The sequence below is a fragment of the Aptenodytes patagonicus genome, chromosome W, assembly GCF_965638725.1.
Source record: "Aptenodytes patagonicus chromosome W, bAptPat1.pri.cur, whole genome shotgun sequence".
NCBI lineage: Eukaryota > Metazoa > Chordata > Aves > Sphenisciformes > Spheniscidae > Aptenodytes > Aptenodytes patagonicus.
In genome coordinates this window covers 36,927,917-36,950,933 of record NC_134981.1, presented here as the reverse complement: position 1 = coordinate 36,950,933, position 23,017 = coordinate 36,927,917, and the positions used below count along the sequence as shown (strand labels likewise).

Sequence of the window (23,017 nt, the reverse complement as noted above, 5' to 3'; positions counted from 1 at the left end):
AGAAATTTTAAAAAGATCATATGCTTGTACAAGTGTATCAAAGTGTACCTGTGTCTGAAGTTAGAAATCACAATCAGCAAGCTAGTACCTACATAAAAACTATGGTTTTCAACACATATATTACTCACAATTCAGTTTAGCAGAAACTGATATGGGTTAGCATCTCTGGAAATCAGAACAGTTAAATAGAGGCATCTAATTATGCCTTGGGATCCTATCTTGGTGACCCAAACTGGTAAATTATTTCCTAAAATGAATTTATTTCTGTTCAAATAAGCATCACACAGAAAAACACAATAGAGCCACAGTCCACTGACGTTAGCCAATATTAACAGCACTGTATTGGGTCTGGCTGGGATGGAGTTAATTTTCCCCATAGCAGCCCTCATAGTGCTGTGCTTTGTATTGGTAGCTAGAAAGGTGTTGATAACACACCAGTGTTTTGGCTACTGCTGAGCAGTGCTCCCACAGCATCAAGGCTGTCTCTCCAACATCCCCCTCACCCCCAAAGGCCAGTAGGCTGGGGGTGGGCAAGATCTTGGGAGGGGACATAGCCAGGACAGCTGACCCAAACTGACCAAAGGGATATTCCATACCACATGACATATGCTCAGCAATCAAAGCTAAGAGAAAGGAGGAGGAGGGGGGGGGCATTCGTTATTAAGGTGTTTGTCTTCCAGAGCAACCGCTACGCATACTGAAGTCCTACTTCCCAGGAAGTGGCTGGACATCATCTGCTGATGGGAAGTAGAGAATAAATATTTTGTTTTCCTTTGCTTCCGCGTGCGGCCTTTGCTTTTTCTTTATTAAACTGCCTTTATCTTGACCCACGAGTTCTTCTCCATCTTATTTTCTCCCCCCAGTCCTGCTGAGGAGGGGAGTGATAGAGCGGCTTGGTGGGCACCTGGTGGCCAGCCAAGGTCAACACACCACAGTCCTTTTTGCCACCCAACGTGGGGCATGAGACAACGGCAGTTTTGTATTAAGTGTGCTATAGCTATAGTAGTTATTAAGTGGCAAGCTTCTGTGCGGGTCCCGGAGTTTGCTGGCTGCACTGCTTATCTCTTTATTTTTCTGAGCTTGGGAACATGTTAATACAAAGAACAGCTATGTGCTTTGCCCTGGCATTGATGGCCTTACTGTGCTGGGGGAGCTATCTTGTGGAGAGGATGAGGGAATACAACTGCCTCTTCCTACCCGGGACTGACGTGGGTGGTTTTATTCCGCAGGCTCCCGAGGTCCTTGTTCACCCTTACATGAGCTGTTTAATACTACTAATTAACACAGTTGGCATATTGTCGGGTTTGTGGAATCTGGTGTCGTCCTGGTGTAAGAAAAGACAATTTTTGGGTGAGGTGATACTGAAATGTGCCTTGAGGCGGCCGGTCCCTGGGTGGCAGGGTGTGTGGAAGGATTTGGGCAGGTTCCTGGGGTGGTTATCACCTCCCATAGCCTGGGACTTTACACCTGAACAGGCAAGTAACCCTGGCAAACTGACACACCACCTGATAGAAGGGTGCCTTGCCTACCCCAATGAAAACCAGCAGCTTCTAGCACAGTACTGGGGCTTGGCCTGTGCCTACCGAGCCACAGTTCAGTACTATCAGAGGACTGTGGTTATGGCAGGGACCCAAACCACCTCTGAGAATGCCTTGACTGAGACTGGGGCGCAAACTACATCTGAGGACACCATGGTTGAGACAGGGACCCAAACAACAACAACTACAGTAATTGCCCCAGTAGTGAAAAAGAAACAGTCAACAAGGAGGTCAACGGGTCCATATCATCGATTAGTAAGGGAGGAGGAAGAAGAGGAAGGGCTTGATTAAGAAGCCGGTCCTTTGGCAAAGAAATTGGAGGAAGGACTGAGAGAAATCAGACAGGAAGCAGAAACTACCCAGTCCCTGACCTCGTCAGAACTTTGAGACATGCAGAAAGATTACAGCCGCCAGCCAGGTGAGCAGATTGTTGCCTGGCTGCTCCGATGCTGGGATAACGGGGCCAACAGTTAGCAATTGGAAGGTAAGGAAGACCAACAGCTGGGATCCCTTGCTAGAAACTGAGGAATTGAGAGAGGAATTGGAAAAGAGGCAGAAATTTGCAGTCTCTGGAGACGGCTCCTCTCAAGTGTGAGGGCAAGATATCCATTCAAGGAAGATCTTGTGAACTACCCAGGAAAGTGGACTACTGCAGACGAAGGCATCCAGTACCTGAGAGAATTAGCAGTGCTGGAAGTCATCTACAGTGATCTAGACAATAACGAGGTCTCCAAAGATCCAGATGACGTCCTGTGCATACGGGCCATGTGGAGGAAGGTGATTCGAAATGCCCCAGCATCATATTCTAACAGCTTGGCAACAATGTATTGCCTGGATATGGATACATCAACTGTGGAGAGAGCGTCTTCTTGGCTCCAAAACTTTGAAGAAAATCTCTGTCCCTCCTCACCCCTACGGGCCAGCGCCTTGGCTCTTAGGGGTGCTAACCTAAGAACCTAACCTTTTTGCTAAGAAAAAAGGAGGGTAATTGTCATAGGCAATTCCCTTCTGAGGGGAACAGAGGGCCCTATATGCTGACCGGACCCGTCCCACAGGGAAGTCTGCTGCCTCCCTGGGGCCCGGGTCAGAGACATCACTAGGAAGCTCCCTGGTCTGGTACGGTCTTCTGATTACTACCCGCTGCTGGTTATACAGGCTGGCAGCGATGAGGTTGCAGAGAGAAGTCCTGCAGTGATCAAAAGGGACTTCAGGGCACTGGGGCGACTGGTTCAAGGATCAGAGCACAGGTAGTGTTTTCCTCTATCCCTACAGTGGCAGGGAAGGATACTGAAAGGAGCAGGAAAACACACCTGATCAACGCGTGGCTCAGGGGCTGGTGCCATTGGTGGAATTTTGGCTTTTTTGATCATGGGGAGGTTTACACGGCACCGGGCCTGCTGGTGACAGACGGAGTTCAGCTGTCTCACAGGGGGAAAAGGATCATTGCCCATGAAATGGCAGGGCTCATTGAAAGGGCTTTAAACTAGGTTCAAAGGGGGAAGGGGATAAAACCAGGCTCACTAGAGATGAGCCTAGGGGTGGCATGCCGATGCCGGGGATGAAATCGATAGCCCAGCTCAAGTGCATCTACACCAATGCACGCAGCATGGACGGCAAACAGGAGGAGCTGGAAGCCATTGTGCAGCGGGAGAGATATGACTTAGTCGCCATCACAGAAACATGGTGGGGTGACTCTCATGATTGGAGTGCTGCAATGGATGGCTATAGACTCTTCAGAAGGGACAGGCGAGGAAGGAGAGGCGGTGGGGTGGCCCTGTATGTTAGGGAGTGTTTCGATTGTCTAGAGCTCAACGATTGTGATGAAGATACGGTTGAGTGTTTATGGGTAAGGATGAGGGGGAAGGCCAACGAGGCAGATATCCTGCTGGGAGTCTGTTATAGACCACCCAACCAGGATGAAGGGGCGGATGAAGCGTTCTACAAGCGGCTGGCAGAAGTCTCTCAATCGCTAGCCCTTGTTCTCGTGGGGGACTTCAACTTCCCGGACGTCTGCTGGAAATACAACACGGCAGAGAGGAAGCAGTCTAGGAGGTTCCTGGAGTGTGTGGAAGACACCTTCCTGACACAGCTGGTAAGTGAGCCTACCAGGGGAGGTGCCTCGCTCGACCTGCTGTTTACAAACAGAGAAGGACTGGTGGGAGATGTGGTGGTCGGAGGCCGTCTTGGGCTTAGCGACCATGAAATGATAGAATTCTCCATTCTCGGTGAAGTAAGGAGGGGGGCCAGCAAAACCGCAACCATGGACTTCCGGAGGGCAGACTTTGGCCTGTTCAGGACGTTGGTTGAGAGAGTCCCTTGGGAGACAGTCCTGAAGGGCAAAGGGGTCCAGGAAGGCTGGACGTCCTTCAAGAAGGAAGTCTTAAAGGCGCAGGAGCAGGCTGTCCCTGTACGCCGTAAGAAGAACGGGCAGGGAAGACGACCGGCCTGGCTGAACGGGGAGCTCTTGCTGGGACTCAGGAAAAAAAGAAGAGATTACCACTAGTGGAAGAAGGGGCAGGCGACTCAAGAAGAGTACAGGGATCTCGTTAGGTCGTGCAGAGAGGAAATGAGAAAGGCAAAAGCCCAGCTAGAACGCAATCTGGCCGCTGTCGTTAAAGACAACAAAAAAAGTTTTTACAAATATATTAATGACAAGAAGAGAGCCAAGGAGAATCTCCATCCTTTATTGGATGCAGGGGGGAACATTGTCACTGAGGATGAGGAAAAGGCTGAGGTACTCAATGCCTTCTTTGCCTCAGTCTTTAACAGGCAGAGCAGTTATCCTCAGGGTACTCGGCCCCCCGAGTTGGAAGACAGGGACGGCGAGGAGGATGAACCCCCCATAATCCAAGAGGAAGCAGTCAACGACCTGCTACGCCACCTGGACGCTCACAAGTCTATGGGGCCGGATGGGATCCACCCGAGAGTGCTGAGGGAGCTGGCGGAGGAGCTTGCCAAGCCGCTCTCCATCATCTATCAGCAGTCCTGGTTAACGGGGGAGGTCCCAGATGACTGGAGGCTTGCCAATGTGACGCCCATCTACAAGAAGGGCCGGAAGGAGGATCCGGGGAACTACAGGCCTGTCAGCCTGACCTCGGTGCCGGGGAAGATTATGGAGTGGTTCATCTTGAGGGTGCTCACAAGGCATGTGTGGGACAACCAGGGGATCCGGCCTAGCCAGCACGGATTCATGAGAGGCAGGTCCTGCTTGACCAACCTGATCTCCTTCTATGACCAGGTGACCTGCCTAGTGGATGAGGGAAAGGCTGTGGATGTGGTCTACCTGGACTTCAGCAAGGCCTTTGACACCGTCTCCCACAGCATTCTCCTAGAGAAGCTGGCGGCTCACGGCTTAGACAGGTGTACTCTGCGCTGGGTCAAAAACTGGCTGGACGGCCGGGCCCAGAGAGTTGTGGTGAATGGAGTTCAATCCAGTTGGCGGCCGGTCACGAGCGGTGTTCCCCAGGGCTCAGTACTGGGGCCGGTCTTGTTCAATATCTTTATCAATGATCTGGATGAGGGGATGGAGTGCACCCTCAGGAAGTTTGCAGACGACACCAAGTTGGGCGGGAGTGTTGATCTGCTCGAGGGTAGGAAGGCTCTGCAGAGGGACCTGGACAGGCTGGATCGATGGGCCCAGGCCAACTGTATGAGGTTCAACAATGCCAAGTTCCGGGTCCTGCACTTTGGCCACAACAACCCCATGCAGTGCTACAGGCTTGGGGAAGAGTGGCTGGAAAGCTGCCTGTTGGAAAAGGACCTGGGGGTGCTGGTTGACAGCCGGCTGAACATGAGCCGGCAGTGTGCCCAGGCGGCCAAGAAGGCCAATGGCATCCTGGCCTGTATCAGAAATAGTGTGGCCAGCAGGAGTAGGGACGTGATCGTGCCCCTGTACTCGGCACTGGTGAGGCCGCACCTCTAATACTGTGTTCAGTTTTGGGCCCCTCACTACAAGAAGGACATCGAGGTGCTGGAGCGTGTCCAGAGAAGGGCAACGAGGCTGGTGAGGGGTCTGGAGAACAAGTCTTATGAGGAGCGGCTGAGGGAACTGGGGTTGTTTAGCCTGGAGAAAAGGAGGCTGAGGGGAGACCTCATCGCTCTCTACAACTACCTGAAAGGAGGTTGTAGCGAGGTGGGTGTCGGTCTCTTCTCCCAAGTAACTAGCGATAGGACGAGAGGAAATGGCCTCAAGTTGTGCCAGGGGAGGTTTAGATTGGACGTGAGGAAAAATTTCTTTACTGAAAGAGTGGTGAAACATTGGAACAGGCTGCCCAGGGAAGTGGTTGAGTCCCCATCCCTGGAGGTATTTAAAAGACATGTAGATGAGGCACTTAGGGACATGGTTTAGTGGGCAAGGTGGTGTTGGGTCGACGGTTGGACTCGATGATCTTAGAGGTCTTTTCCAACCGCAATGATTCAATGATTCAAAGGTGAAAGTATGCCCTTAATTTTAGTTCTCTTGATGTGTTAAAGAGGGTGCCCCAAGAAGTCAGTCCCCTTCTGCCCCGGTCAGAGGGAAAGGGAGCCCCAGGCACATGCCACGTGGCACACTCTGGTTGTTCCTTCGTGACCAGGGGGAGGACATGAGGAAGTGGGATGGTGACCCCACCTTTAAGCTGGAAGCCTGTGTATGCAAACTGAGAGGGAAGACAGCTGTTAAGAAGGGGCCACCCAAGAAAGCTGTCAGCTTAGTTGCTGTAGAGATGCAAGAAGGCAATCAGCGATCTCCCAGACATAGAAGAAGGACTGAGATTACCTCCCTTGATCCTGGTGAGGGGACTTCTGGTCTGGCACTGCAAGGGTCAGACAGTGAATACTCTGACCAGGAATAGAGGGTCCCTGCCTTCGGCCAGGAGGAGGAAAGGGATGACCAGGTATACTGGACTGTGTGGATTCGATGGCCTGACACATCAGACCCACAGGAGTATAAGGCTTTGATAGATACTGGTGCACAGTGTACGCTGGTGCCATCAGGATATAGGGGCACGGAACCCATCTGGATCTCTGGAGTGACAGGGGGATGCCAAGAATTCTCTGTATTGGAGGCTGAGGTGAGCTTAACAGGAGACAAGTGGCAAAAGCACCCCATTGTGACCGGCTCAGAGGCCCCTTGTATCCTTGGCATAGACTACCTCAGGAGAGGGTACTTCAAGGACCCAAAAGGGGTACCGATGGGCTTTTGGTGTAGCCACCGTGAACACAGAGAAAATCAAACAGTTATCTACCCTGCCTGGCCTCTCGGAAGATCCCTTCGTTGTGAGATTGCTGCGAGTTGAAGAACAGCAGGTGCCGATTGCTACCAAGACGGTGCACCGGCGGCAATATCGCACAAACCAAGACTCCCTGGTTCCCATCCATGAGCTGATTCATCAACTGGAGAGCCAAGGAGTGACCAGCAAGACTCACTTACCTTTTAATAGTCCCGTATGGCCAGTACAAAAGTCTGACGGAGGGTGGAGGTTAACAGTAGACTATCGTGGCCTGAACGAAGTCACGCCGCCGCTGAGTGCTGCCGTGCCGGACATGCTAGAACTTCAATACGAACTGGAGTCAAAGGCAGCCAAGTGGTATGCTACAATTGACATTGCCAATGCATTTTTTTCAATTCCTTTGGCAGCAGAGTGCAGGCCACAGTTTGCTTTCACTTGGAGGGGTGTCCGATACACCTGGAATCGACTGCCCCAGGGGTGGAAGCACAGCCCTACCATTTGCCATGGACTGATCCAGACTGCACTAGAACAGGGTGGAGCTCCAGAACACCTGCAATACATTGATGACATCATCGTGTGGGGCAACAAGGCAGAAGAAGTGTTTGAGAAGGGAAAAAGAGTGATTCAGATTCTTCTGAAAGCTGGTTTCGCCATAAAAAGAAGCAAGGTCAAGGGACCTGCACAGGAAATTCAGTTCTTGGGAACAAAATGGCAGGATGGATGTCGTCATGTCCCTATGGATGTGATCAATAAGATAGCAACTATGTCTCCACCAGCTATAACAAGGAAGAAACACAAGCTTTCCTAGGCCTTGTGGGATTCTGGAGAATGCATATTCCAGGTTATAGTCAGCTTGTGAGCCCTCTCTATCGAGTGACCCGAAAGAAGAACTATTTTGAGTGGGGCCTTGAGCAACAACAAGCCTTTGAGCAGATCACACAGGAGATAGCTTGCGCGGTAGCTCTTGGGCCTGTCCGTACAGGACCAGCTGTGCAAAATGTACTCTACACTGCAGCCGGGGAGCATGGTCTCACCTGGAGCCTCTGGCAGAAAACATCAGGAGAAACCCAAGGTCAACCATTAGGGTTTTGGAGCCAGGAGTATTGAGGATCATAAGTCCACTACACCCTGACTGAAAAAGAGATATTAGCAGCATATGAGGGGGTTTGAGCTGCTTCAGAAGTTGTTGGTACAGAAGCATATCTCCTCTTGGCACTGCAATTGCCCATGCTACACTGGATGTTCAAAGGAAACATCCTCTCTACACATCACGCAACTAGCGCTACATGGAGTAAGTGGGTAGTGTTGATCACACAACGAGCTCGACTGGGGAAACCCAACAGCCCAGGAATCCTGGAAGAGATCATGGACTGGCCAGAAGGCAGAGATTTTGGAGCATTGTCTGAGGAGATGGCTCGTACCCAAGAGGCACCACCATATAATGAGTTATCAGAAGATGAAAGGCATTATGCTTTGTTTACTGATGGATCCTGTCGTATGGTAGGAAACCATTGGAAGTGGAAAGCTGCTGTGTGGAGTCCCATAATGACAAGTCATTGAAGCCACTGAAGGAGAAGGTGAGTCAAGTCAGTTTGCAGAAATCAAAGCCATCCAACTAGCCCTAGAGATTGCTGAATGAGAAAAGTGGCCAGTACTCTATCTCTGTACTGACTCCTGGATGGTGGCTAATGCCATATGGGGGTGGCTACAGCAGTGGAAGAAGACCAATTGGTAGCGCAGAGGTAAACCCATCTGGGCCGCTGCATTGTGGCAGGACATCGCTGCATGGGTAGAAAACATCACTCTAGAGGTACGTCATATAGATGCTCACATGCCCAAAAGCTGCGCCACTAAAGAACATCAAAACAATGAACAGGTAGACAAGGCTGTCAAAATTGAAGCAGCTCAGGTGGACCTGGACTGAGAGCGTAAGGGTGAGCTATTTGTAGCTCAGTGGGCCCACGAAACATCGGGACATCTAGGGAGACATGCAACATACAGATGGGCTCGTGATCGAGGGGTGGACCTGACCATGGAGGCCATCACACAGGTCACTCATGAGTGTGAAACATGTACCGCAATCAAGCAAGCCACACAAGCAAAGTCTCCCTGGAACAGAGGGCGGTGGCTGGGTTTTCAATATGGCGAGGCCTGGCAAATTGACTATATTGGACCACTGCCACAAACACGCCAAGGCAAGCGCTACATACTCACCATGGTGGAAGCAACTACCAGGTGGCTAGAAACATACCCTGTAAACCATGCCACTACCCAAAACACCATCTTAGGCCTTGAAAGGCAAATTTTGTGGCGACACGGTACCCCAGAAAGAATTGAATCAGACAATGGGACTCATTTCCAAAATAACCTCATAAACTCCTGGGCCAAGAAACACGGCATTGAGTGGGTGTATCACATCCCCTATCACCCACAAGCCTCTGGAAAGATTGAGAGATATATAATGGACTGTTAAAGACTATGTTGAGAGCGTTGGGCACTGGGGCATGGAAGCACTGGGATACAAATTTAGCAGCAGCCACTCGGCTGGTTAACACCAGAGGATCTGCTAACCGTCCTGGTCCTGTCCAAACAAAACCCCTACATACTGTGGGAGGAGATAAGGTCCCCATAGTGCACATAGGGAAGTGGCTGGGGAAGGCGGTGTGGATTGCATCTCCCTTGGGAAAAGGCAAACCCATTCGTGGGATTGTCTTCGCTCAAGGACCTGGGTGTACTTGGTGGGTAATGCAGAAGGATGGGGAGACCCAGTGTGTGCCTCAAGGGGATTTAACGTTGGGGGAAAAATAATCTGTGATGTGAGGTGTACCTTGTAGGAAGTAATGTAGCAGGAATGACCTGAACCAACGAAGAGAGAGCTTCGCAAGGAACCGGGCGAGTGCAATGATGACCCAAACCAAGCCAGTGTTGGTGCCCAACAATCAAACATGCTGCTTCTCCTGTCCTGAGCACCCATCGTGACAGATAGGGCCCAAGTCATAGCCTGTTCTTATGAACATCTGGAGGAGTGGAGGAAGCCCATGGAATGGGAGAATAACATCTACCTGTTAAAGGCCAGGAGATAGTTAATGAGAATGTATAAATCTGTATGTTGGGTATAAAGATGGTTTAAGCATGTAGTTTAAGTTGTAAGTGTTGGTAAGAAGGGATTTCAGTAATGAGAATTAGATACAATGGGATGGTTAGAAGATATGTAACTGTATCAAATTATATGGTTCCATGCAAATGGTATGGAATAAGGGGTGGAGATTGTATTGGGTCTGGCTGGGATGGAGTTAATTTTCCCCATAGCAGCCCTCATAGTGCTGTGCTTTGTATTGGTAGCTAGAAAGGTGCTGATAACATACCAGTGTTTTGGCTACTGCTGAGCAGTGCTCCCACAGCATCAAGGCTGTCTCTCCAACATCCCCCCCTCACCCCCAAAGGCCAGTAGGCTGGGGGTGGGCAAGATCTTGGGAGGGGACATAGCCAGGACAGCTGACCCAAACTGACCAAAGGGATATTCTATACTGTATGACATCTGCTCAGCAATAGAAGCTAAGAAAAAGGGGGCGGGGGGGGGGGGGAATTTGTTATTACGGTGTTTGTCTTCTGGAGCAACCACTACACATATTGAAGCCCTACTGCCCAGGAAGTGGCTGGACATCGTCTGCTGATGGGAAGTAGAGAATAAATCTTTTGTTTTCTTTTGCTTCTGCGCATGGCCTTTGCTTTTTCTTTTTAAACTGCCTTTATCTTGACCAATGAGTTCTTTTCCATCTTATTTTCTCCCCCCCGTCCTGCTGAGGAGGGGGAGTGATAGAGTGGTTTGGTGGGCACCTGGCAGCCAGCCAAGGTCAATCCACTACAAGCACATAGTATAGAAAATCAGAAATAGGTCTCCAAAAATGAAAGACATTTTAGTCTATTTTCCAAATTTAAGGTGCTTCTTATTTGTTTTCTAGTTTTAGAGCCATTCAAGATTTTACAGGTTTTCTGCATAAGTAACGAGGACGAGAAACTTCCTGTGCTTTTTATAAATAAACTGGGATTCTCTTGTTAGTACCCAATTCCAGAAGCTGGTAAGTTAAGAAAACACCAAGTACTGTAAGAATCATAACAACATAATGACAACTGATGATACTTTTAAATATTATGCCCTTTTGAAATCGGATTTATTTATGAACTATGCCTATGGGTGCATCACAGATCTATCCATCAGTTACTTCATGTGCAATGCCTCCAGGCACTTATCACAGGGATGGCTGGGAAATGGGACATTTTCTGGATATGACAGTCATCCTGGTGTAACTTCGGCAGCCAAGCATCATGGCTGGCTTCCTACAGAGCCAATCTAGAGCACATTTTCAAAGTTTTCGGGGTTACACTTACTGCCACAGCATGCCAGGGCTCATCCGGAGACTGTGGAGTGCACACCGTGCCTACTGCTTCAAGCAATTTTAAGCAGGGAGAAGAGAAGAAGGATCTTTTTGTATATCTGCATCATCCCACTTTCAGTCATCCAAAGCTGTGAGCTGGCATGTCACAGACTACTACTAATTGAGCACGAGGGGCATCTAAACAAAATAAATACCCTTGGACTGGGATATGCTAATGCGAGTCCTATGCAGGCATTACCGACGGTAAGGGGATTCCACACAGACGCAATGGTTCAGACTGTCAACTCACTGCACAGGAGAGGGATGGGAGATAAGACTCACTTCCTGGCCTACTTCAGGCATTCAGAACACATAATACTGTTTCCTCCCTGAATTTTTTTCCTTTACTGTGGCAGCCTTTGCATGACATGCAAAAGCTTTTACCTGGTACAGAGCTCAGTTCTTATGCCACCCCTTATGCACATGTTCACATAAATAAGGAAGACGAACACTGATGAAAATGTTGTTATATACAAAAAAAAGGGGGAAATAAATACGGGAAGTAGCTGAGAGTCTGGAAAAAAAACCCCAATCGATCAATCTTGCGAGCTAGTTCTTAAAGAAACCCAGAGAAAGGGAAAGAGGGAAACACAGTGATAAACCATGTTATATACTGTCGTGGTTTAACATTTCTTTTCCTGATTTTCTCATCTGATTTTGCAGGACTTACTCTTGGGATAGAGAAATGGGTACTCTTGAATATTCTTGCTGTACTGAAGTCTATGTCCTTAGCCTTGAGCAAAGTTTCTCTGCTTCAGTTTCTCTATAAACTAAAATAGCATCATTTACCTATACGCCTTACAGAGATGTCACAAACAGTTTGCAGTTATATTGATACCGAGTACAAAGGAATATTGAAGAGACATCTGGTTCTCTTCACTGGACATAATGTAGCCAAGCTTGACATATTCTCTGAATAGATAAGCCAAGCATTCAGTAGGGGTTTACTCTGTGCAGTAGGGGTGTACTCTCTGAATAGATGAGCTAAACATTCAGTAGGACAGAAGACCTTGAAACTTTGTAGATAAGAAAGTGATGCTTAAGACAGCTAGTTTGTGAAGGTAAAAGTGTGCAAACTGAGCCAAAGAACGAACTGTGCATGCGCAAGAACTGAGTTCAACTAGCGGTCATGGTGAGGAAGACTATCGACGACCACCAGAGGACCCTGAAAGACCACCAATGGACATAAGAGCGCATGTGTAAAGACTTTTACATATGTTAATGAACTAACATTAATATGTTAATCATGCCTCGGAAAACTAATGAATATGTATATTTTGATTGTACTTAACTCCTATAGTTAAGCAGCTCGGCGCGCACATTAGGTGGAGTGATCCCCTGTGCGCCCGGTGCTGCAATAAAGAATGCCTGCTTTCTAAAACTCCAAATTGAGTCTTAGAGAGTTTTTCATCTGCCGACTTACGGTAACAGTTTTGGCGACCCAGATGGGACACAGCTCTTGAGCCTCGACGGATCCTCGGATCGCGGAACCTCAGCCGGCACCGAGGGATTCTCAGAGAGGACTTCTCCTGGTCCCCGGACCGAAGAGCCCCTGAGCGAAGACTACTGCTTTGTGAGTAATAAGGCATTCTTTCGGAAATTTGGTTACCTGCCCGTCAGATGCAGCGAAAGCTCCGCAGGGTTGGGTTTAGGACCCGGGCAGGGGCTAGTCCCCGTTTGGCAGGGGCTAGTCCCCGTTTGGTAGGAGTTAAACGTCCCCGTTTGGTTTGGAAGGGGTTAAAGTCCCCGTTTGATTTAAAAGGGATTAGAGTTCCCGCTCAAGGTAAATGTTAAGAGCAACCGCGGTAACAAATATTGTAAGAACTTGTCTATTATTGCAAGTATTTTGTCTGTTTGTTATAGTTCATCTGTTTGTTATAGTGATTGGTTATTTGTGTTGTTGTATGAAAGACTTGTCTGTGTGTGTGATTCCCTGTGTATAAAATGGGTGCCAGATCATCCACGGGTGAGGGAATTTTAAAGAAATCACCTTTGGGTTGTATTTTAAAGCATTGGAAACAAATTGCAGGATCCCCTGGTGGGGTCACAAGAAGGGATGATCTAATTAAGTATTGTAATCAATGGTGGCCACTATATAAACTAGAAGATGGAGAAAAGTGGCCAAGGAATGGTACTTTGAATTATAATACTCTGTTACAACTAATGCTGTTTCTGAGGAGAGAAGGAAAATGGGATGAGATATTGTATGCTGATACGTTCTTTACATTAAGGCAGCATCCTGAGTGGCAAAAGGAGTGTGGAATTAATTTGGCCCCAACTGATCCTTTGGTATTGGCATTGGAAAAGGATGAACGAGAGAGAGAAAAAGGGAAAGTGTTAAAAAGGTGTTGTTCGGCATGTAGTATTGGACAGAGATGTTTGAAGTTGACTCAGAAAGAGCAGGAAGAGGATTTAGAGATGTTAGTGGCTCCGGGATTGAGGCAGAGATCCCAAAATCATGGATTTGAGCCCTTCAGGGTGGAGGGCGAATCGGACGATGAGTCTGAGAGAGGCGCTACAGGGGCCACGCCGGTGGCAAGGAGAACTCGTAACCGACAGGAAACCGTGTTGCAAGCTCCGTTAAGGCAAGCAGTAGGGAATGAGGGTCCGGTTGTAGTAAAAGTGCCTTTTTCGATCACAGATTTAAACAACTGGAAAATAGCTGCCGGCAATTATAGAGATGATTCCGATCGAGTGGCCAGTGCCTTTGAAATTATGATAAAAACTCAGGATCCAGATTGGAAAGATATTGAAGTTATCATGCAAGTATTGTTTGATAGTACAGAAAGGGAAATGATTCGTAAAACAGCTAGAACTCAGGTAGAAGCTCAAATAGCTGCGGGAACACTGCAGGGACAACTGGAGCATCATTTCCCTTCGGCTGATCCTGCATGGGATCCAAATGATAATGGAGAAAAATTATTACTGACTCAATATCAAAAATGGGTCCTATTTGGGATAAGGAATGCTATACCTAAAGCAATAAACTGGTCAAAATTATATGAAATTAAACAAGACAAGAAGGAGTCACCCACAGACTTCTTAAATAAGTTAAAAGAAGCAGCCCGAAAATATACAACACTAGATCCTGAATCAGAAGAGGGAAAGAGTCAATTGGCAACTTTATTTATTGGACAATCTGCAGATGACATTCACAGGAAATTACAGAAACTACAAGGGGCAGATGCTAGAGATTTGGGAAAGCTTTTAGATCAGGCTTGGTTAATATACAGAAACAGAGACCAGCAAAAAGAAAAAGGGAATGCTAGGCTAATCGCAGCATTGGAAGGAGTTCGTGGTTCACAAGGAGGCCAAAGAAGAGATGGATTTGGGGGGGGTCGACATCGGGAAGGTCGCGGTAGGGGATACTCTAGACCCCCATTAGGAAAAACTCAATATGCTTATTGTAGGAAGGAGGGACATTGGAAACAAGAATGTCCGTTGTTACGAAAAAATGGAAAGTCTGAAACCTCTATATTAAACATAGAAATGGAAGACTGAAGGAAACCGGAGGAATCTTCCCCAGCAGAGCCTCTGGTTAAAATTAAGCTGGGGGAAGATAAAACTGAAATAGAATGTTTAATCGATACAGGAGCTACTTATTCAGTTTTGAATACAAAGAAACATGAGTTAGGATATGATACTGTAAGAATTATTGGTGCGACAGGAAAGCCGGAGACGCAGCCCTTCTTTAAACCTCTAAAATTTAAAATTGGAAAACAATGGGTAACGCATCAGTTTTTGTATCTACCAGGTGCACCAAAACCTTTAATAGGCCGAGATCTACTAGAAAAACTAGAAGCTGAAATAAAGTTTAAGAATGGAGAAGTAGAAGTGTCAATACCTGAATCTAAATTTGTCCAAGCTTCAATATTATTATTGCAGGAAATTGAGCAAGTGAAAAGGAAAATCCCGACTGAAGTTGAGGATGCAGTGATCCCTGTTGTCTGGGCAGGAGAAATACCTGGAAAATCAAAGAGGGCTGAACCCGTAAGAATAGACCTTATACCAGGATCAACACCGGTAAGATTGAAACAGTATCCCTTAAAATTAGAAGCTAAACTTGGTTTGGTACCTATTATACAAAAGTTTTTGAAATATGGGTTATTAAGAGAATGTGAATCTAAGTATAATACTCCGATTTTACCTGTTAAGAAGGCCGATGAAAAATCTTACAGATTAGTACAGGATTTGAGAGCAGTAAACCAAATTGTCCAAGATATATATCCAGTAGTGGCAAATCCGTATACGCTATTAACCGCACTCACTGAGGATCGGGGTGGTTTACAGTTTTAGATTTAAAAGATGCCTTTTTCTGCGTCCCACTTGATTCCGGAAGCCAGGAATTGTTTGCCTTTGAATGGGAGAATCCTGAGACTGGAAGGAAAACCCAGTACACTTGGACTGTATTACTGCAAGGATTTAAAAATAGTCCGACAATCTTTGGAAATCAACTAGCAAAAGAATTAGAATTATGGAGACAAGAAAATAGAAATGGAGTAATGCTACAGTATGTCGACGATATACTAATAGCTGGGAACTCCCGAGAGGAATGCTTGGAATTTACAGTCAGTTTATTAAATTTCCTCGGACTTAGTGGTTACCGAGTGTCAAAAGGAAAGGCCCAAATTGCACAGGAAACTGTAATATATTTGGGCTTTGAAATTCTGAGGGGACAGAGACAATTAAGTAATGAAAGGAAAGAAGCTATTTGTCAGCTTCCAGAACCTCGAAATGTTCATGAGTTGAGAACCTTTTTAGGAATGGTGGGATGGTGTCGCTTATGGATTGCTAACTATGGACTGATGGTAAAACCCTTGTATGAATTATTGAAGTCATCAAAAGGTCCCCTGCAATGGTCAAATGAAGATCGAAATGCATACATTCAACTCAAAAGAGCTCTGATGAAGGCCCCAGCTTTGGGACTGCCTAATTTAGAAAAGCCATTTGAACTATTTACTCATGAAAGACAAGCAATAGCCCTTGGAGTTTTAACCCAGCGGTTGGGGGAATATAAAAGGGCTGTGGCCTACTTTTCTAAACAACTTGATCCGGTGAGCCAAGGATGGCCGAGTTGCCTAAGAGCAGTAGCTGCAACAGTGTTATTAATACAGGAGGCTCGAAAACTTACTATGGGACAAAAGATAACTGTTTATGTTCCACACATGGTGACCACAGTATTGGACCAGAAGGGTGGACATTGGTTGTCTCCTAGTAGAATGCTAAAATATCAAGTAGTACTAATAGAACTAGATGATGTGACCTTAAAGACTACTACTGTGATTAATCCTGCCATGTTTCTCAACTCGACAAGAAGGCGGCAAACTGGAACATGACTGTCTGCAGACCATTGAGGAAGTCTATTCAAGCAGACCTGATTTAAAGGATGTTCCCTTGCAGAATCCAGATTGGGAGCTATACACGGACGGCAGCAGCTTTATGAAAGAAGGAAAGCGGGTATCAGGATATGCAATCACCACTGTCGAAATGGTGGTGGAAGCACGAGCGCTGCCCATCAAGACGTCAGCTCAGAAGGCCGAACTGATAGCTCTCACCCGAGCTCTACAGTTAAGTGCAAATAAGTGTGTGAATATTTGGACAGATTCTAAATATGCTTTTGGAGTAGTACATGCACATGGAGCAAATTGGAAGGAAAGAGGATTGTTATCCTCACAAGGTACGGAGATAAAGCATAAAGAAGAGATCTTGAGCCTACTGGAGAGCATAAAGGCTCCGGTTGCTGTAGCTATTATGCATTGTAAAGCTCATCAGTTGGGACAAACCGCTCAGGAGCGAAGAAATAAGCTGGCTGATTTGGCCGCAAAGCGGGCTGCAGAAAAAGGCATAGAAGAAAATGTATTAGCAATAGTGCCAGGAAAAAGAATCTCCCTTCAAGAAAACCCTATTTACGATAAACAAGATAAAAGATTAATCGAAACTTTACAAGCAGAAAGGCGAGAAGACGGATGGGCAGTTACACCTACAGGTTTAGTAGTAATACCGCATTCCCTTATGAATAGTTTAGTAAAGGAAGAACAACACTGTGCACTGGGGGACTGAAAATTTGTTAAAACATTTACAGAAGTCGGTTATTAGCAGAAATATGGTGGAAATTATTAAATCAGTCACACAAAGATGTGAGTTATGTTGTAAAAACAACCCAAAAACACAGAATAAAATTCAATTTGGAAAAACTATGGAGGGACAGGCACCTGGGGAGTATTGGCAAATAGATTTTACCGAATTGCCAAGAAAAGGAGGGCTAAAGTATTTGTTGGTCTTCGTGGATACATATACAGGATGGCCTGAGGCCTTTCCATGTCGCACCAATAAAGCAAAAGAAGTAGTAAAAATATTATTAAAAGAAATAATCCCAAGATTTGGAGTACCTTTAGGGATGTCATCAGATAGGGGTCCACATTTTGTAGCCAAAGTAGTTACTGAAATAAGCAGACTGTTAGGTATTAGTTGGGATTTACATACCCCTTATAGGCCTCAATCTAGTGGTAAAGTAGAAAGAATGAATTGTACCCTCAAGACTCAGTTAAGTAAGATATGTCAGGAAACCTCGATAAACTGGACACAGGCCTTGCCTTTAGCTTTGCTAAGAATTAGAGTCCAGCCACGAGGTAGGCAACACTTTAGCCCATACGAATTGATGTATGGACGACCGTACCAAACGCCTGGACTGCCAGGAGAGATGCGAATACAAGGGGAGAATGATGCAAGAAATTACTTGATTGCTCTTGGGAAAGTTTTACGAAAACTAAATAAATATGTAGTCTTGAATAAATCTCTAGGTCTTGATTCCCCAGCGCATCCATTCCAGCCCGGAGATTGGGTATACATTAAATCCTGGACTTCTGAACCACTACAAGAAAAATGGAAAGGACCATTTCAAATCTTGTTAACTACACATACAGCAGTTAAACTAGAAGGAAAAGGACCGTGGATTCACTACTCTCGAATTAAGAAAGCTCCTGTAGAATGGAAAGTGGAATCAAGATCACCTCTTCGACTAGTAGTTAAGAGAATATCTGGGAGTAATAGAACTTAATTAAAATTATGAGAACAGAAATCAACAGATGCTCACACCCTGCAGGATGACAAACAGGAATACTATGTTTATACTACTAGTCCAAACCCTGGCAGCGCCACTCCTCTTGACCTGTGGTCAAAGAACCCCAGAATGGCCATGGTCTCAAGCTCGTATTAAGTACACTGGGAGTATGGGAATACACTCTAATAAGGGAAATTTAAATCTTTCCACCGTGGTCATGCACGGAACTGAAGTGTACCTAGAAAACGAATGGGGCTGGGATCGAGATGAAGCTGGTAATACAATTCCCTGACTTCGAGGAATGGCAGGAAAAGAAATCAAAATAGGATGTCGAATGATCAATGGGTCTGCTCATGAGAAGGCGTCTCAGATTTCTGTGTACAACATTACATCAAACCCAGTAACAAAAGATACAAAACTTTGCGCCTCTAAACAATCGGATTGTTGGTACAACTTTACCTTAGTACAACCTGTTATTGTAGTCTGCCTTTGGGCTCACCGCAACCTGGGATTATCATTTAAATTTAAAATCGACATTACTAAACTTGATACGACAACACCTGCCTCGACTGCAAAAGATAAGAAAACTCTGTCTCCACAAATTTCTGAAATTGGACCATATGTGATCAAAAATACAGGCCAACAACGAGTGTTATTCAACCCATCGTGGTCTCTTAAAAGGGTAGAACTATTAACGCAAGTCAATATCTCTGCAATCAAACCAGCCTGTTTGCCATTCCTAAGTACGACCTATGCAGGGTAGTTAGCCTGGCTACATGGACGAATACTTACCTCCCCAAGGCAAACAAGGAGAGATGTGACTGGCATCATAGGAACGGGACTGGGAGTCTTAAATAGTATAGATGCTGAAGTACTCGTAAATAAACTAAGTGTGGCAACAAGCGATTTAAGCAAATTAGAACACCCACTGCGGTCTTCTCTATTAGCACTGGGAACTAACCAATGGCTTTTATCCGACTTATTGCCTCAGTGGGAAAGAATTAATGAAAAAGACCATCAGTTGATTGTGAATGCACTTGGTACAGCCCAAAATAATGTTTCTGTAGCCCTTAGTTGTGTTCAGGCTCAATTGTGGATGCAATCTATGGTAGCAGCAATTATAAGAGAAGGGGAAGAGGGCACCTTACCCACCGAAATTCGAAAGGTAATTTGGGATAATGCAACTAAATTTGAGAAAGAATTCCAATCCTGGTGGTACTTAGTTAATTTCACTTTTGATCCCGTCAACAATAAGGCCACAGCTTTTGTCTTAACAATTCACAATGCTTCAGTATACACCATATACCCAATCATTGCATTAGGAATAAATCACAATGGAACTATACTCTATCCATCAGAACATAGAGTATGGGCCCAACAGAATGGAAACAGATGGCAAACTGTTGATGTTAACGCATGCGTCGTACGGGAACAGCAAGGATTTATTTGTGAGAGTAACACCATCAAAGCTCAAGACATTTGTCTTGACACTGAACAAAGTGTTTGTCACTTTGAAATACATCCTGATGAGACACCTAACACTATACTCATATATATTGGAAAAGGATGTGTTTGTATGAGAACCTCTTGTGACTGTATATTTGTGGATAGCATTACTGTAGATACAAGCAATCACTCAAATATTTGTGTTTGTAACTTTACTAACATTGTAGGATGTGACTTTAATTATTCAGCTCCTGTTACGTCTTATCAATTATTGCAATCTAATTATACATTGAGTGAAGATTTATTACCTACCCCCATCGGAATGGATCTCACATTGGTGAAGAAACTACTGCAACATAATGACCTGTGTCAATTACTAGAACAGGTCCGAGACAATGGACGCAAAACTCTAATCACCGTTCACCATGATACAGAAGAGATACACCATGTCTTGGAAAGAGTAAAGAAGGATGGAGAACACCATTGGTGGGAAACTCTTCTTGGATGGTCACCGACTGCAACGGGAGTGTTTAACCTTATGCTTCATCCAATTATAGTCTTACTAACTCTAACTGTAATATGTCTGTTACTTGTAGTTATATTGTATACAAAGGTTTGGTACATGATGAAACGAATAACCCAACTTGACATATACTAACCCTGTCTACTATACCTTTGTCAACTCTCTTAATGAGATGAGGATTGTAGCTTGCTAGCTACGAATCCTCAAAAGAAAAGGAGGGATTGATACCGAGTACAAAGGAATATTGAAGAGACATCTGGTTCTCTTCACTGGACATAATGTAGCCAAGCTTGACATATTCTCTGAATAGATAAGCCAAGCATTCAGTAGGGGTTTACTCTGTGCAGTAGGGGTGTACTCTCTGAATAGATGAGCTAAACATTCAGTAGGACCTTGAAAACTTTCTCTTTTGAGAAAGAAACTTTGTAGATAAGAAAGTGATGCTGAAGACAGCTAGTTTGTGAAGGTAAAAGTGTGCAAACCGAGCCAAAGAACGAACTGTGCATGCGCAAGAACTGAGTTCAACTAGCGGTCATGGTGAGGAAGACTATCAACGACCACCAGAGGACCCTGAAAGACCACCAATGGACATAAGAGCGCATGTGTAAAGACTTTTACATATGTTAATGAACTAACATTAATATGTTAATCATGCCTCGGAAAACTAATGAATATGTATGTTTTGATTGTACTTAACTCCTATAGTTAAGCAGCTCGGCGCGCACATTAGGTGGAGTGATCCCCTGTGCGCCCGGCGCCGCAATAAAGAATGCCTGCTTTCTAAAACTCCAAATTGAGTCTTAGAGAGTTTTTCATCTGCCGACTTACGGTAACAATATTACAATAGGAGGTGCTATATAAATGCTGGATACATTTTAATAATCAGGAATAAAATGATTCTTTATTACAACCTGTTACACACCTAAAATTAAAATCCTCCTGCACTGAATTTTCTTACATTATTATATGGGCTCGCTGATTTATATTCAAGATTGTTCACATTATGGTTAATGGCACTGATTTACTTATTTTTTTATTTCTTAAAAAAAAACCAAAACACTGAAAGATATCACAGAGATTTCTATACAAGGGGGACAGATTTCTCAAAAAAGGGGGAAAAAGTTTACCTTAAGAAATGAGTATGACCTGCAAAACTGAACAGCAGCTATTCCTTCCCAATATAGTAATCCCAGACTCTTTCTAAATACTGCAATATGAAAAAGTAGCAATAAAGTGGCAATAAAGTGCTTTAGACATGTACATTCATATTTGATAGATCAAGCAGACTTGCTTGACTTGATATAGTTCAATCAATACATTACTGCAATATAAAATTCCAGTTTTGATGTAAAGCTCGGCATCATTCTTACTGACCTTCAGATTAACTATGACAACTAGGCTTACTGTGTACCCCACATCGATCCCTTGTCTGCATGATCTTATGCTGGAAACAACAAGATGACAAACTTTTTCTGAATTGCATTTTCCTTTTCGTTTGAATAAACACGTGTGAAGAATGTTTATCCTGTAATCTATGGCAAACAATTCTTTAACTAGTTCAAACAAATACAAACAAAACATAGTATCAGATGTAGCACCTTTGTATTTACTTAAAGATGCAAAGCAGTTGTCATGTTTTATTTTTAAAACAGATCCTCTTTTAGTAAAAATTTGAATATGCTTGGCAAAACTTAAGACACATTGATTCGCAATTAGTTTTATCTTATTCTAAAAACAGCTTGCCCTCATAAAATATACCACATATCCTATCTGTTTTAGGGAGATAATAAATGAATACTTGAAGAATGTCCAGGATCCTGTGAAACAGTGGCTATACAGACATCACAAATCAGGGAACTGATAGGTGTTCAAACTTGTTAGCAAGGAAAGATCAGGCCCTACGCATTGGTCTGATCTTACTCCCTTTGAAAACAATGTCACTGGATTCAAATAGTGCTAAAACAGATTCCAAAACTCTTGACTTTGTAACTTGCCGGTACGTACACAATATGCCCTGAATAATTAGATCTTTCAACTGGCAATAAAAACTGAAAACACAGTTCTGAGAATAGGACAATGCCAGGCAGATAACTCTTAAAATGGAGATTTAATTGCTGCTAAGAGTCTCTAAAGACAAGAAAAGCACAAGGGATATTATATTATGGGACTAAACCACACAAGAGTGCGAACACCTCACATCTTACATGCAGGCTGAGTTGAACATGGACTTAAAAACAGTCAATAAGAAACAGTAGATATTTGGTAAGGGCAATCAAATCAAGACAGCAGAACTTTAAAAAGGCATAAGCTGAGTCAAAAAACACTTATTATTTTTTTACTTTAAAAAAATCCTAATCACAACTAAAATGGTAAAAAGGTGCTAAAATATAGAACATCAGCTGCTTTCGCAGACATAAGTGTGGCAAACCCAGCCCATTTATTTGATTTAATTAAAACCTTCTTCTTCTCTCTCATTGCACATGTAGCTCCACAAATACTCAGAATATCTGTTGATGACAAATATAAAAATAAATTCTGAAGCAAGACAGCAGGCTTATTAATTTGGCTTTAAAAATTAACTCCAGAAACGTAACTACATATTGTTTGTAAACCAAAATCATGAAAGAAAGCCTACTTATGAATGGAGCATGTGGAAACTCTTGAAACTGCAAAAAACCAAACACACACATAGTTTTCAGTCACAGCAGAGACCAGCACATAGTCCCCAGCTAATACGCATCCCCAACTTCCAGGAAGGGAAGGAAAGACACTTTGTCTCAGAAACACACCTCTGGATCTAGGTG

The 23,017-nt window shown here is 44.8% G+C and overlaps 2 protein-coding genes across 2 annotated transcripts in view; one reads left to right on the top strand and one right to left on the bottom strand.

Annotated features, from left to right (window-relative positions):
- The window catches only part of LOC143172032 (3',5'-cyclic-AMP phosphodiesterase 4D-like), a 462,605-nt gene that overhangs the window by 72,425 nt on the left and 367,163 nt on the right, over positions 1 to 23,017 (bottom strand). The gene's annotated exons all lie outside the window — the stretch shown is intronic.
- LOC143171943 (uncharacterized) lies at positions 18,347 to 20,963 on the top strand. Its single transcript, XM_076361130.1, is given in 1 exon segment — positions 18,347 to 20,963. A coding segment is annotated over 1 exon segment (1,803 nt). The 5' UTR covers positions 18,347 to 18,545; the 3' UTR covers positions 20,349 to 20,963.